At 45.9% G+C, this 16,032-nt stretch overlaps 1 protein-coding gene across 3 annotated transcripts in view; it reads left to right on the plus strand.

Annotated features, from left to right (window-relative positions):
• The window catches only part of Pdzd2 (PDZ domain containing 2), a 384,162-nt gene that overhangs the window by 145,244 nt on the left and 222,886 nt on the right, over positions 1-16,032 (plus strand). For all 3 annotated transcript variants that reach the window (XM_076551730.1, XM_076551729.1, XM_015995051.3), the window contains exon 2: positions 5,679-6,523. In XM_076551730.1, coding sequence (XP_076407845.1) covers positions 6,048-6,523 — 476 coding nt within the window. In that variant the 5' untranslated portion in view covers positions 5,679-6,047. The remainder of the gene's footprint in view (positions 1-5,678; positions 6,524-16,032) is intronic.

Consider the following 16,032-nt stretch of genomic DNA (forward strand, 5'->3'; position numbering starts at 1 on the left):
GAAAATTCTCACCTCCATTCCCCATAAATATAGACAAATGATCCCTTTCACTCTCCCCTCCGAACTTCATTTTCTCTCAGAGAAAGTCAATAAAAACCATGCCATCTGGGGTGGAAACCATTCCCCAGCCTTCTCAGGAAGTGACCTGACAACCAATGATAACAAATAGGAGACGGTGTCAGTAATAAACGACCTTATTACTCGGTCCCCCAAAAGAGATTTCCAATACCGTGTACTTTGAGCTTCCAAAGAACTTGCATGTCGGCTCTTAATTAGTTCCAAATAAATCAAAAGCCTAGCAAATGCCATCTACATAATCACACAGCTATTAAAAAGAAATGTAAGATCAAAGATCATCCATCCACATATAAAGACTGAATGTCTTCTTTGGCCAAAGTAAGTAACGTCGTTCCCTGATTCTTACAGGCATATTAAAATCGTATGAATACATCAAACACTTCCAGCCAACCCGCCTTCACGACTTTCCTTTCTTCATTGTGAAAATGAGAAAGTTAAGCTATATTTCTTCCAAGTTCTCTCCGTCTCCACAGAGATGCCCTCAAACGCAGATACACTGTCCTGTTCACCCATGTGTGCCCTACCTCTGCTCAGTGCTTATCACATCGTAGACTCAATAATTAAAAAAAAAAAGTTGTAAAGATCCTTTAAATTAAATGTTAATGCCTTGTGATTCAAGGTGTTAGTCACAGTTCAGATGATTCCATATATAAAAATAGACTAAGTGTCATCAGCAAGATGCTCTTTAAATGTCTGATTGAGGCAAGCCAAACTCAGGAGTGGAGGCTTTTTTTTTTTCTTGGTGTCAGTTCGCATCCATCCATTCATTCAGGAAGTGTTTGCTGAATATGTATTAAGAACCAGGCCTTTAAGCCATTATAAATTCTTTCATTGGATATGCCTGACACATATGTCAGCATCTTTGATATCTGAATGTCTTATACAGAATTATGAAAGGCCAGGAGTGGGCGAACACCTTTAATCCCAGCACTCGGGAGGCAGAGGCAGGCGGATCTCTGTGAGTTCCAAGGCCAGCCTGGTCTACAGATCGAGTTCCAGGACAGCCACGGTTACACAGAGAAACCCTGTCTCAAAAAACAAAACAAAACAAAAAACCGCCCAAACAAACGGAAAATTAGATATTGAACTAATCAGGCCTTGAACTTGGCACTGAGACTGTACTCTCAGTAAGGCAAATGTATTATCACAGTATGGAGGAATTACAGGTAAAAGATGTCAGGGGCTGGGGGTTTTCACAGTAGGAAGATGAAGGTTTAGGATACACAAGGTATTGGGTTAAGTCCCCTCCCAAAGCCATTCTAGAATAAATGGAAATTAGTATAGAATAAATCTATGATATGTCCTTAACAGAGCCAACAGAAGTTGCTAGCAGCCAAGTTCACAAAACAAACCATCCCTAACCCAAACCATGGCTCCTCAGCAAAGCTGGGACAGAGTTTTTCTCTGAAAATTGAGCCTAGCCAGGGCCAAGAGGAGAAGGATCTACTTTCTTTCTCTTTTCTTTTTTCTTTTCTGAGACAGGATCTATATAGTCCTGGCTATCCTAGAACTCCCTCTGTAGACCAGGCTAGCCTTGAACTCAGAGATCTGCCTGCCTCTGCCTCGAGTGCTGGGATTAAAGGCATGGGTCACCCCTGCCCAGTCTGGGTCCTGGAACTAAAGGTATGCACCACCAAGCTCAACCAAATTCCAATTAAAACATAACTAGGGGCCAGCAAGAGGGATTCAAAGGTAAAAGCACTTGTTGCTTGAGAGCGAATGACCTGAGTTCAATCCCCCAAACCCACAATAGGTGAGAACTGACTCCCTGAAGTTGTCCTCTGGCTCACACACATGCATATCTGTACACATGCACAGAGGCACATAGGCATGCAGGCATGTGTGCACACATGTACCAATACTATGCTGGTTGATTGTGTCAACTTGACACAAGCTACAGTCATCAGAGAGGCAGGAGCCCCAGTTGAAGAAATGCCTCCATGAGATCCAGCTGTAAGACATTTTCTCAATTAGTGATCAATGGGGGAGGGCCCAGCCCGTGGTGGTAGTCCTGGGTTCTATAAAAAAAGCAAACTGAGCAAGCCAGTAAGCAGTACCCCTCCATAGCCTCTGCGTTAGCTCCTGCTTCCGGGATCCTGTCCTGTTTGAGTTCCTGTCCCAAGTTCCGTCAGTGGTGAACAGCAGTGTGGAAGTGTAAGCCAAATAAACCCTTTCCTCTCCACCTTGCTTTTGGTGTTTCATCACAGCAATAGAAACCCTAAGACAAATATTAATACTAACAAACAAAATACATTGTAAATTTCAGCTACTTAGGCCAAGTGTAGTGGTCCACATCTGTAATCCTAGTACTTGGGAGGCAGCAGCAGGAAGCTAGCCACTTTGAGACCAGCCTGAGCTACCTTGACCCCCGCCTCAAAAAAAAAAAAACGAAACAAAACAAAACAAAACACAACACGAAACAAATACAAACCATAAAAGTTGGAGATACAGCTTGAAGATATAGGTTTGCCCTCAGACCTGGGCACAATTCCCCCATACCCAAACAAGGAAGACTACTTGAAAGGTGCATGTGAGGGTCTCAGTAAAAAAAAAACTGCTAAGATAACTGCTCCATTATCAGGGAGAAGGTTTTTTTGTTTGTTTGTTTTTGTTTTGTTTTTCCAGACAGGATTTCTCTGTGTAGCAGCCATGGCTGTCCTGGAACTCATGTCGTAGAGCAGGCTGACCTCAAACTCAGCGAGATCGACCTGCTTTAAAAAATCTCTTCCATCTCTGCTGAGATTAAAGGCGTGTGCCACCACGCCCAGCAGGGAGAAGGTTGCTGTTTGTGAGTAGGAGAAAGAATATCCAGAGGCACCAGGAAGAGTCCAGAGCAGAGGAAAGGAGAAACGGACTGGACATGGCCGGTGCTAGGGAAGCGGGAGGGTGGGAGAGAACGGTGGAGACAGTGAGACAGCAGAGGTAGAGGACAGAGCATAGCAAGAGAGAGCGCGAGGCTAGCAAAAGGCAGACCGCGTGGGGTGGACGAATCAAGTGGATTATAAGGAGGACAAGTCTCTGCGGGGAGGGAAGGACCAGGATGCTGGTGTGGACTTTGAAATGTGTGGCAGGTACTTGTGATACTGAGGGAGCCTGGAGGCCAGCATGGACTTTGATATTCTGATAGCTGCCACAGGTATGCGTCAAGGAATAGCCAAAGGAAAGACTCCTTTGGGGGATGAAAATCCAGTTCCTCACAAGTTCCTGAGGAATGCTGGCTTTTATCTAACTGCTAGAACTCCTTCTGTGGTCTAGCTTGAGCTCATCTCTGGATATAGGGACAGCCTGAGACGAGACAGAGAGACAGAGAGACAGAGAGAGAGACAGAGAGACAGAGAGACAGAGAGAGAGACAGAGAGAGAGACAGAGAGAGAGAGAGACAGAGAGAGAGAGAGAACACAACTTTCAACAAGAATAGTCAGTGAGTTTAATTGTTCTCTTTGCAGCTCAGAAGTTGTTAGTGTTTGGAGATGACAAAAAAAGATTGGCTATCTTGGGTCATCTTTCCATTTGGGCCATGGGGTTGCAGTCGAAGGACTATGTGACTCCTAGAAGATTACTCTTTCACCCTGAGGTGCCATGAGGGAGTGGAAGCAGTTGTCGGAGGAGGAAAGGTTATTGCAAAAGTGGAGACAAATTCAAAAAGGCTCTTCTTTTCTTTCTTTCCTTTTGTTTTTTTTTTTTTTGTTTTTTGGTTTCTCGAGACAGGGTTTCTCTGTGTAGCGTTGCACCTTTCCTGGAACTCGCTTTGGAGATCAGGCTGGCCTCGAACTCACAGAGATCCACCTGCCTCTGCTTCTCGAGTGCTGGGATTAAAGGCGTGCGCCACCACCGCCCGGCCTTTCTTTCTTTCTTTTTCTTTCTTTCTTTCTTTCTTTCTTTCTTTCTTTCTTTCTTTCTTTCTTTCTTTCTTTCTTTCTTTCTCTCTCTCTCTTTCTTTCTTTTCTTCCTTCCTTCCTTCCTTCTTCCTTCCTTTTTTGTTTTTGTTTTAGAGAGGATCACTATTTAGACCACATGTGGCCTTGAACTCATAAAGAACCACTTGCCTCTGTCTCCTGAGTGCTACGGTTAAAGGTGTGCTCCAGCTAAGGATAGTTAATCTTATTCTCAGGTGTCCGTAGACTACGCAATCTTGTAACTCCATTCCTATCATTGAGAATTCTTCAGCCATCCCTCAGGTTCCTTTTTCTCTGAACACTTGTTTTCCTGTGATTTTCTGTAACAAGAGAAGCAAAGGCATTCACAGCCACTTGGCAATTATTTGACGTGACTCAGAGCAGAAGTTGGACAGTTTTGCAATACAATTTAAGAATCTCTCTTCCCTGCCGGGCATGGTGACACACGCCTTTAATCCCAGCACTCTGGAGGCAGAGGCAGGTGGATCTCTGTGAGTTAGAGGCCAGCTTGGTCTACAGAGTGAGATCCAGGACAGCCAGGGCTGTTACACAGAGAAACAAAAACAAAAACAAAAGAGTCCCTCTTCCTGAACTCTGAAATCTGAATTGGTCCAGAGTCTAAAATGTTTTCAATACTGACTGGATGCACAAGTGGGGAAGTCTGTGCCACAAAGTCTTCATGTTAAAATTGTTTGCAATATTATGCGAAGCTACTATCATATGTAGAAAGCCTACGGCAACCATAAATCAGTTTTATGTTGGGATGTAGATCCCACCCCAAATATTATGGATATGTAAATATTTCAAAATCTAAACTCATCTGAAATCAGTGACACCCTGGCCTTAAGCATCTCTTGTGGGCTACTCCGTCCGTACTACGTGGCTATATGAAGTGTGGGTCTCCCACTACGTCCCGTGAAACTACAGTGTGTAAAATGCTGACGGTGAAAAGACAGAGGCCGGAAATCATCAATTATAAACACAAGTCCTGTCACCCTTCATGGCTGATATTTGCAAGCTTGGAACACTTACTCCTCTGAGGTCGGTTATCCCATCAAGGAACAGACTTGGTGGACACAGAGGCCCTATTGCGACAGCCCAATCCATTTTTATCTGTTATATATAGGTCTCCAATTAGATTCCCATCTCAAGCAAATAGCCGTGATAATTTAAATTAATTTTGAGTAGCTTGAAGCTGACAGCCCTAGCATTGAAATAAATGCGTTTGTTACGGAGGTAATTTATTTACATGGTGCTGGGAGCTGCCTCCTCTCTTGGATCCCCTTTCCACCAAATCAAAAGAGGTAGCATACTTAGGAAGGGATGAAAAGTGGTCCAGAACTGTCCTTAGCCTTTCATGGGGTCTTTTCATGCAGCCTCCTGGTTGGAGGTATGTTTGATGGCATATTGATGGGACAAGTGGCATTTCCCTTCCCTTCTGATCAAGGACATTTTCTGGAGAAGGGCAGTGTTGCAATGTGTGTGTGTGTGTGTGTGTGTGTGTGTGTGTGTGTGTGTGTGTACACGTGGTGTGTGTGTTCAATCTGTGTACTCAACATTGGGGGAGCTACATTGGGGAAAAGCATGGAAAAGGGAGGTATTTGGTTCCTAAAACATCTCTGTGTCTGACAAATAATCGTGGGCCTTTCTCAAAAGGCTGGCTGTTGTAACTCCAAGTTTCTGTTTTTCCTCTTCCTCTCCCAGGTGTGAATGAGCCCAGGCAAGAGGCTGCTATGCTGCTGAAGAAACAGCTGATTTCCATGTCATTTGCATGAACCCTGCTGTGAAACGAGCCAAGCCCGGACTGGTCGGATTCTTCCTCCTCTCCCTTGCTGAGCACTCCAGAGTCATTCATTGCTCCTGTGTCGGTTGAATTTGTGCCCTGTCCTCCTCTTGCCAAGGCAAACATCCATCCCATTCTCAGAGGAGGCATCCCCAAGCTCATCAACGGGCCTGAACATGAACATGGGCAAAGCCGACGATGGTGAGCGTGCCCAAGGGACATGGGTCCCCATGGGATCCAGTCTGCAGAAGCAGGACCTCTCATGATGCCGGTGTCTGGGAGTGAGCACCATGCCCATCACCCAGGACAATGCCGTGCTGCACCTGCCTCTCCTGTACGAGTGGCTGCAGAACAGCCTGCGGGAGGGTGGGGACAGTCCCGAGCAGCGGCTCTGTCAGGCCGCCATCCAGAAGCTGCAGGAGTACATCCAGCTGAACTTGGCTGTGGATGAGAGTACAGCCCCACCCGATCACAGTCCTCCGGAGATGGAGATCTGCACCGTGTACCTCACCAAGCAGTCGGGGGACACCGAAACCGTGGGCCTCAGCTTTGGGAACATCCCCGTTTTCGGCGACTACGGTGAAAAGCGTCGAGGGGGTAAGAAGAGGAAAACCCACCAGGGTCCAGTGCTGGACGTGGGCTGCATCTGGGTGACAGAGCTGAGGAAGAACAGCCCAGCAGGGAAGAGCGGCAAAGTGCGCCTCCGGGACGAGATCCTGTCCCTGAACGGACAGCTGATGGTTGGAGTTGACGTCAGTGGGGCCAGGTAAGCAGGAGGATGACCAGCCAGCGTGTGACCCACTTCCATCTTTTTTTTTTTAACTTTTTATTTGGTGCTATAGTGTTGAGGGTCCCCTGGCAAGAGGCCAGTGGCTTTTATCTCCTACAGAAAAACACGCTGAGTCCGAGGGTCCTATTGCCTCATAACATCCTCGCAGTTACAACAGATGGCAAGGAGATTGATTTCTCAGAGTTTACTTCCTAGAAATATCATTTATTAAGTAGCGTCTACTGGAGTGGACATTTGTCAGCCGGTAGCTCACTGAATACCTGGTCGGTTTGTTTTATTATTGTTTTCTTTTTTTGGTCTATTCATTAAGAGTACCTAGACTCAAAGCATTTCCCTTTCCCCAAAATTTGAGGTAAAAAGAAAACAAACACTATGTGAAACTATGATATACGAAGCATCCCATTGAGCTAGACTATATCATTCAGCCCAGCATCTCATTGTCAATCAGAAACCCAAGGTAGTTGTCCTGGATGTGTTTCATCTGCTCATCACGTCATCTACAACGGGCACAAGACTCCCATAGACTCAAAGCTCAGACACCCATCCTGACATACTTGTATTTTCTACCTATACCACCACCACCACCACCACCACCACCACCACCACCCGCCCAACACTGTAGGAAGTGAAGACAGGACAGTTACGCTGTTTCCCTGGTGAATCAGCTTCCCAGAAGGTTCAGGTTCAGAAACGGGCTAGATGGACTCGGAGCACTCCGAACAGCTGTTATGGTTACGGTTTACCCGACAGCCGTGGTGAAAACTGCAGGGCGGAGTCTAGGAGCAACTCTATGCCAAGTTGCCTTTTAGTATCAGTGTCCATGGTATTCAGAGGTCCCTACACGGAGTATTGTCACTAGGAAAGCTCACATGAGGCTCAGTGTCCAGGGTCTTCATGGGGATTGGTCATGTGGTCCTGACCTTAGTCACCTTGTCTCTAGTCCCTCCAGTGGTAAATTAATACCATGTGGTCCAGAGCTCCCACGTAAGCCACATGGTTAGCATAAGCTATGTGGCATAGCTAAGTGCCCCCAGATACAAGGAGGTATTCTCCTTGCACAGGATATTTCAAGGGCTTACGTGTTGCCTCCCAGGGCTGGTCAGAAGCCAATCTTTTCCTTGGCATGTATGTGGGTTGAATGTCTCAGACCTTCTGAGTTCACACTCTGCTGTGCACCTGGAGTCCTGGACACCCATTACCTCATAACAAGCCAGATGTTAACAGCGGAAGACGAGGAGACTAGCTTGATATTTTCAAGACTCACTTCCTGGCCCTTTTTGAAGAATTGAAAGATGTACTTATCAAGCAGTATCTCCCAGAGTGGGTGTCTGCCAGCCCGTACCTCACTTAGTACCTCATCACATGTCTATATGAGAAGCTTAACCTCTACCACGTTTAGATTGCCCAAGATTACCCAAGTGAGAGGCAGAACTGGGGTTTGAACCCAGATAAGTCTAGCTCCACAATTTGTGCTCCTAACCACTGTGTTATAGCTGTAGTCCTGTATGTAGTTGGGTGCATAATTTCATGGATGGTTTATGGCTGCACACAATACCTCCTTAGTATAACCACAAACACCGGGGGAAAAGTAAACAAACCAACAAGGCCTCCTCCTATTCAAACCAACAGGGAAACAAGCCTTTTGCCTCATCTTCTAGAAGGAATTACACAGACAAGACTAGTTTACATTATTATAATGAAATAACTTAAGGGAAGGCTACTTATAAATAAATGAATTTACTCATTTCATAGTCCTGGAAGTTTAAGATCAGGAAGCCCTGTAGGTCCTAGGCTCCAGTGAAGGCCTAATGGTGGACAGTGTTACCATAGGAACATGTTTGTCAACAGACAAGAAGCCAGAAAGCGACAGAGGTCCCACCTCCCCTTTACATGACACGCCCCCAACTGACCTAAGGACTTCTCATTTGGCCTCACCCCTTAGTTCCTAGCACCTGCCGATATTGCCACACTGAAGATCAAGCTTTCAACATATAAGCCCTTGGGAGACAGACCGCACCCAAGTTGTGGCAGAATTCCTTTGGCCAATTTATGTGCTACTGCAACTTGGAGACCAGAAGCAAGATTCAGGCTCTTGGTACAGTTATTTCTCAGAATCGGAGAAGGGTTGTTTCCAGGATCCTCAGTGAATACCAAAGTCCAAGAAGACTCAAGTCTTTCATATAAATGATCTAATATTTGCCTCTAAAGTATGCATGTCCTTCTGTATATTATCTCTAGACTATTTACAATAACTAATACAATGTAAATAGCTGTTACACTGTGTTTTTTTATGAAATAGTAACAAGGAGAATGCTCAGTAAAAATGCAAAGTGTTTTTCCTGTTAGTACTCCAGTCCATAGTCCCTGTCCTCTTCAGATGCAGAACCTGTGTATATGGAAAGCGATCGCTGGGATTTTTAAAGAGGTTTTGAGTGTTTTCAAGATGTTCTTTTTTCCCCCACTCACTGTAACTGACAATTTCTATTTTGCTATGTGGGGATTTGTCCTGAGAAGTGTTGAGCAGGAAGTAGTGTTCTGCCAAGGCCGCCATGTACCCCTTCAGATTCTGGCAGCCTCTTCACCCCTAGGTCTGTAAGCAAAATGTTTTGAGGGCCAGTATACCAACTTCAGATCTGTCTGCTAACAATATGAAATCATATCTAGTAAAAGAAACTTTTTGGGCCATCTGGTCGACCTGTCCTGAGTTTGCTTGTGGATTCCATATTGTTTTATGGGTGGTATAGGCTGAATTGTACCCTCCCCTGATTCTTAGGTTGAAGTCCTAGTCTCCAAGTGCCTCAGAATACAAGCTTGTTCAGGAGTAAGAGAAGTGCATGTGTAGTTGAGATGAGGTCATACTGAAGTGGCAGTGGCTAATGCAATGTGATTGTTGTCCTTATCCAAAGCTAATTTGGACACAGACAAACAGGAAAAATGGCATGTCAAGATGAGTTAAGCTGCCACATGCCAAAGAACTGCCAGAAGCTAAGAGAGAGGACTGAAACAGGTTTTGTCTGCAGTACCAGGGGGAGCTGGGGGTGCTAACCCCTTGATCTTGTACCTCTAGTCTCTAGAGCTGTGAGATTTTAAGTTTCCGTTTCTTAAGCCGGTCAGTTTGTGGTACTTAGTGACACCAGCGTTGGGGAGCTACCTTTGACTCTCATCCTAGTTTGTAAAACTTTAAAGCACTGTGTGTGTTGTAGAGGAGGACACTTTAAAAGTTTTGTGGGTTATGTGGGGGAGGGACAGGTGCAAAATGTAAAAGATGAGGTCATGGTTGCTTATTTCAAAATTACACGCCTAGCCATGGGTGGGTTTGGCAGCCTTCTTGTATGGAACAACACATCCAGTATGGAACCCAGGCATAAAGGAGCCTCCTCCATGGCTGGTACTGCTGTGGTCACAGTTTGCCTCTAGCTACCCCCAAGAAGTTTTGGAGGGGTGACAGCTTCTTCCTGCTGTGAATTTCAGAGGATATCCTGGAAGAGTGGGGAATATCAGTCTCATGTGATATCACATCTCCCTTCCCCACCCCCAGACAGCTGATAACACATGGGAGAGCCTCTGTTTATAAGATCCATGGTCACCATGCTGGGAAAGACAGGATTTTCTGAAATGTTCCATTTACTTCTGTTTGGTGTAGGAAGAAATGGGAAAGGTTTTTAGATTAGTTCCTACATGGAATGTTTTATAACCCTAGGCACTCCCTCACTAGCTCTCTATAAGCTGGTTTACAGATCTGGTTTGATCTGTTCCTGGGGGACAGATTATTCCAAATTGGTAACAAAACATGGAATTAAGATGGAACCCACATACCCAAACACAAACAGACTTTTCTGAAAAGTAAAAGGGCCCACGTTTCGCTTTTACAATGTATTTTTTTTTTCAGGAGGTAAACTTTGGAGATTTTTATAGGTTAATAAGTGTGAATAGAGCCCAGTGCAGAGGACACAGGCTTTCTAGGGAGTCAGTCGCTCTGGCTGCCGGAAGCCTGTGACTGGAGGCAAGTTCCCTTGGCCCAGGAGGCTGACTCTGTTTTCCTAATAAGAGCTGCCTGGTGGGTGAGAGAATATGATTTATCAACACAATGACTACAGAGCTGGCACAGCACAGTACTCAGTTCATAGAACCTTTTAGCACCCCACCCATTCAGCCTCAGGGAACCTGAACCTGCAACACACGCCACAATAGAGTAAAGGCCTTTGAGTTTGAAAGAGTCTCAAACTCTGCCACAGTTCCTCAGTCACAGGAGGCTATGATAGTGATGTCACAGTTGCCCCCTTTATCCACGGACAGTCCCTAACCCTAGACTGATGAGCTATTTCCTATACATATTCAAAGGTTAGTATGCATTAAGTGTAGGAAGAGGTTAGTCACATAAGTAATATTAAAATGAGACCATCATAACAAACTACTGTAATAAGTTATGTGAATGTGCCTTCACTCTCAAAATATCTTACTGTGCTATTTTTTTATTTATTATTTTTGTTTTTTTTTATTGTTGTTGTTTTTTCTGTGTAGCTTTGCACCTTTCCTGGAACTCACTTGGTAGCTCAGGCTGGCCTTGAACTCACAGAGATCCTCCTGGCTCTGCCTCCCTAGTGCTGAGATAAAAGGCGTGCGCCACCACTGCCCAGCTTCTGTGCTATATTTTTTGAGCTTCTTGACCACAAATAACTGAAGCCACGAGTAAGCAGTGGGCTCTTCTTGTATTGTGTGTAACCGCCATGGACTGGGTGCTGGCCTCTTAATTCGAAAGGACGCTGACACATGCAGGCTCATGGTCTTCCAGTCCCACCGCCAGATAGCGCCTGTGTGTTCCTGGAGTGTGAGGAGTCTGTATGGTCTCACTGGGCAGATGTGGCCCGGGCACACTTAGGGTGACTGACCGTATGGCACAGGAGCGTGCCATGCAATAAAGACAACTGAATGTCAGCCCTCGCCAGAAGCAGACTTCAGTCCCCTCTGCCTCAAAATCGTGTGTAAAAATAAATTTAGGGTTGGTACAAGCTTAGACTCTGGTTACCCATGGCAACCTTGAGTTCTGTCTGGATTAAAGCAGATTTAGGCAGAGTGTCAAGAGGCTACGAGAAGGTGTTACTTGGAGAACCGACTACCGGTGGTGATGTAGTAGGAGACAGAGAGGGGAAGAATCTCCAATTATAGCTTTATAATATGGTCCCTGGGGCCACTTAGCACAGGGTCTTGTCTCCCTGCATATATGCCCAGAGGGACCCAGTGCGCCATGCAAGACTATGGATATATATAGTAAGAGGCAGTCACCTTGATGACCTAGAGATATTAACGAAAGGTTAAATTATACTCAGCACACTCCTTAAGAAGCCAGAGAAGCGTGTGACACACTTTAGAAAGATTTCCATTGAGGAATGTTAAAAGGAAAACAAGTTTCAGCATTTAAAATTCAATTATCTGGAAAATTTGCCATGTGAAATGGCCCATTCCCCCAAGGATTCCGGCTGAAGAAAGCAATCCATGACCCACGTCGGTGGTCTACTCCGTTTTTTTTTTGTTTTTTGTTTTTTGTTTTGTTTTTGTTTTTTTTCCCAGGCTGCTTTCTCCTCATGCAAGTTCATTTCATGACTTGGTTTCCGGATGCTCTCCGGAGTTTATTCAAGTCCTTCGTACCCCAGAAGAAACTGGGGCTCGGGGAAGTGCTTTCCTGAGACCATGTCTCTTCACAGGGGTCAAGTTTATGTCCTTTGATTTGGCTTCTAGAACTTTCTTCTTCAACCGTGTAAATAACAACACGGCATTAGGATAGTTCTCTATGGCTTATGATCCAAACAAACAGAAAATTAGGTTTTTCTACGTGTTTTATAAACGAGTGGGGGTTGCATCTCGGGCCTCCCATCTCATTAGAGTGTAGCTTGTGGCAGCTTCGTGGCGAGGATCACTGAGACTGTTGGGGAGGAACATCAAGCTTCCCTTCTTTCCCTCCACTCCCAACTGCCCGCCCTGTCAAGGCAGCGGAGAATCTGAGAGCCATTGTCTGCCATCTTGTGGTTGAAATCAAGCACTGTGAGAGAAAGTCCTGGGGGTTGTCCGTCCGTCCCCAGAGCTGAGTGTGTTTCACAGCTGTGCTGGCCATGTGACAAATACAGCCGTCAGGGGTCTCTGTGAGTCCTGAGCCCTGGTGAACCATCAGAATGTGGACGGGACACAGTCCTCTCCCAAGATTGGCTCCTGGCCCCCCAGGTTCCCACAGCAAATGAGACACTGAGTCATGTGGCCCACCCTGCTGGGCTCCTCAAGACTGAGGAGGAGGGTTTCCAGCACTACACTGGCTAACAGGGCGAGTTCTTAGAGATAGCAGGCAGTGTTGGGACACCCTCATCCACGGCCATTGATTGAGGGACGTCTTAGGGTCCACTTTTTTTTGTTTTTTGAGACAGGCCCATGCTGACCACGAACTCCCTACGTAGCAGGAGCTGACCTTTAACTTCAGATACCCTTGCCTCTGCCTCCTGAGCGCTGAAACCACAGACATGTACCCGCCACTCCTGCTTTATGTGGTGCTGGGGGCTGGACCCAGGGTTTCATGCCTGCTACATCCCCAGCACTGGATCCACTTGCTTTTATGAAGGAAGAAAATGGGGGGACTTTCCATGATACAGCACCCCATCCAGATCTGCTTTTCTTCATCCCAACCACCTGCTTCCCTGGTACCTGAGTGAGAACTGAATGCCCGCGGTGCAGCCACAGACTCCCGCCCAGGAAGATAGAAATCCCCATGTGCCACTTGTCAACTGCTAGTCTTACTTCTAGGAACTTCTGTCATTAGGAAGCATAAGGAGAGAAGCATCTGGCATTACTGAAGAGTTACTAGTCTGACTTTATACCCTCTCTCTGTGGGCATTTCAGAACCAAAAGCAGGAACATCATCTTCTGCCTCATCTTTAATGTTTGGGTATTGAACAGGTTTGAGCACTTATAATCTTTCACGTTTTGGTACTAAATGTCCCCCAAATGAGTGTCATAGAGGGTCTTTGAAATCCAAGCTTTGGTACCAGGATTGCTTCCTGCCCCTCTTAGAGACTTCTGAAGGGGAGGCAAGGCACTGCACAGCCTTGTTCACAGAATTAGAAAAGCCAAGGCTCCCGTCTTTCCATAATCACTTTGGGTAGCTTCACAAGGGGCAATGAAACCTGATGTCTTAAGGACTCAGCTGTGTACAGTTTAAAAGAAGACTAGCCTCGTGTGGTGGCACATACTTTTAATCCCAGTATTTGGAAGGCAGAGGCAGGTGGATCTCTGAGTTTGAGGCCAGCCTGGTCTACAGAAGGGGTTCCAGGACACCCAGAGTTACACTTGTTTCAACAAAACAAGACCAAAACAACAATTGAGGCTGTAACCCAGTGGTAGCCCACTCGTCTGACATGCTCAAGACCCTGGCTTCAAATCCCTACCCCGTAAAAACAAATAAATTTAAAAAAAAATACATTTAAAATCGTTACATGGATTTCCCAATACGATTCTTCTTTGAATATGATCTTCCTCCAAAGAGTTTGACTATGTGAGTTTGACTTATATTACTTAAATATTTGAGAGACCATGACTACTGGTAACTTTTTGGGTGGCCCAACCTAACAGTGTTGAAATGTCCAGAGTAACATAATGTGGGGGGGCTTGGGGTTCTCCAAGATTCAGAGGCATAGATACACAGGCCTGCACTGATAGTCTAATCTTCCATCTTCCCAAACAAACAAACAAACAAACAGGATGATCTCTCATTTACATTGTCTCCTGAACTTAAATTTAATTGTTTTGTTTTGTTTTTGTTTTGTTTTTTTTTTGTTTGTTTATTTGTCTTGTTTTAAGCACTTTAGCTGGAAGCAGACAGGATAACTAGAATGCGTCCATCTGGCCTGAAAGAAATCAAATATCCAAGTGAATAGCCAGGAACGGGACTTAAGTCCTGAAAGTGTGAATAACTGAATTCTGCCAACAAAGGTGATGTTGGGGGTCCTGTGCTGTAGACGATGTGGTTGGCAGCTGCAGCCACCATCTCATGCCAGTTTCTGCCTTGCTGAGCAGAGCCTGGCTACCTTGCAACATGATCTCCCCCGTTAAGAACCATAGTAAGGACTGGAGAGATGGCTCAGCAGTTAAGAGCTTGGGCTCCTCTCCCAAAGAACCCAAGTTCAACTCCTAGCACTTACACAGAGACTCACAACCATCTGTAACTCCAGTCCCAGGGGGTCCAGCACCCTCTTCTGGCCTCTGAGGGTACAAGCATGCATGCGGACAAAGCATCCATAGCGTATACATCCATATGCAGTATATATTGAAAACATGGATGATGGGTGTTTCCCCAAAGCCTCTGCAGGCATAGCATTGGTTACACAGTAAGAGAAAAATGCTATGAGGGCCATGGGCAGGTCAGTAGCAATCCGCCTCCAGTCTCTACTCACTGCTCTCCATGCAGGAATCACGCCTCCCTCATGATTACATCTCCCTGGGAATGAGATCTGTTCTGGCCTTTTCTCTGCAGCTGTGTGCTGTCCCTCCTACTGTAAGGGCTGCTCAGGGGAAAGAAGGTAGTTAATGCTGACAGGCCAGCATCAGCACCAGAAGCTTTGGTTTAGACCTTGGCTCAACCTTGCTAAGCTTTGGATCCCACTTTTAAATGGAAATAGAGCTTTGGGGAAAACACTGAACACACAGTCATTGCTGTCAGTGGTTCCTTCTGAAGATCAAGCTGATTGTGGGAGGTCTGTGGGGGGTTCAGTGAGGTAATGCTCAGGGGGTCTCATGGAGAGTGGTGCGTGAGACCCTCTAGAACAGTAGGTCATGGGTAATAGAAAAACATTCTTGGAAGCACTTGTCCTTCCTGCATACGGTTCCTAGTATTCTAATTGGTTTTGTACCTCAGGACTCTGGTCCTTTCTTCCTCCGCCCCTTACCCCATTCCAACCTCTACCTATTGGCCATACCCTCCCCGGGGTAGATAACCTCCGTCCTTCCTGGAGACTTGTTTAGCATCCAGATTTGTCTCCCGGGAGTTTGGAGTTGAGCCAGTGAGGCCAGGCTTCTCTCAATGGTATAAACAGACTGAAAGGTCTCATGGAAGATGCCTGGAATCAGGTCCCAGAAGCAGCTGGAGCGAATCACGCACCAGTCACCGAAGGATAGACATGACAAAAAAAGCCAACTCCTTTAGAGGGACACATGATGGGCAATCAGGGCTGAGAGAGTTCCCAGGAAGACACGGGCAGAGGGCAGTTCCCACCGTGCCCCGCTGGACTCTGTCCCATGACATTTCTGTGTCCTCATAAAAGATGTTTTGCAAACAGATAAGCCCCTGTCAGAGGCCGCTAAGGAGTCAAAGCTGGTTCCCATCCACCCGAGGACACCATGCCCAAGCGCTGATTCCACATAAACACAGAAGAAAATTAAATTGCCTTTTCTTTGGCTTTTTTCCAGAGTCTGTCAGCACAGTTAAATTCCCAGTGGCCTCTGGAGGG

This window comes from Peromyscus maniculatus, chromosome 15 (assembly GCF_049852395.1).
Source record: "Peromyscus maniculatus bairdii isolate BWxNUB_F1_BW_parent chromosome 15, HU_Pman_BW_mat_3.1, whole genome shotgun sequence".
Lineage (NCBI taxonomy): Eukaryota > Metazoa > Chordata > Mammalia > Rodentia > Cricetidae > Peromyscus > Peromyscus maniculatus.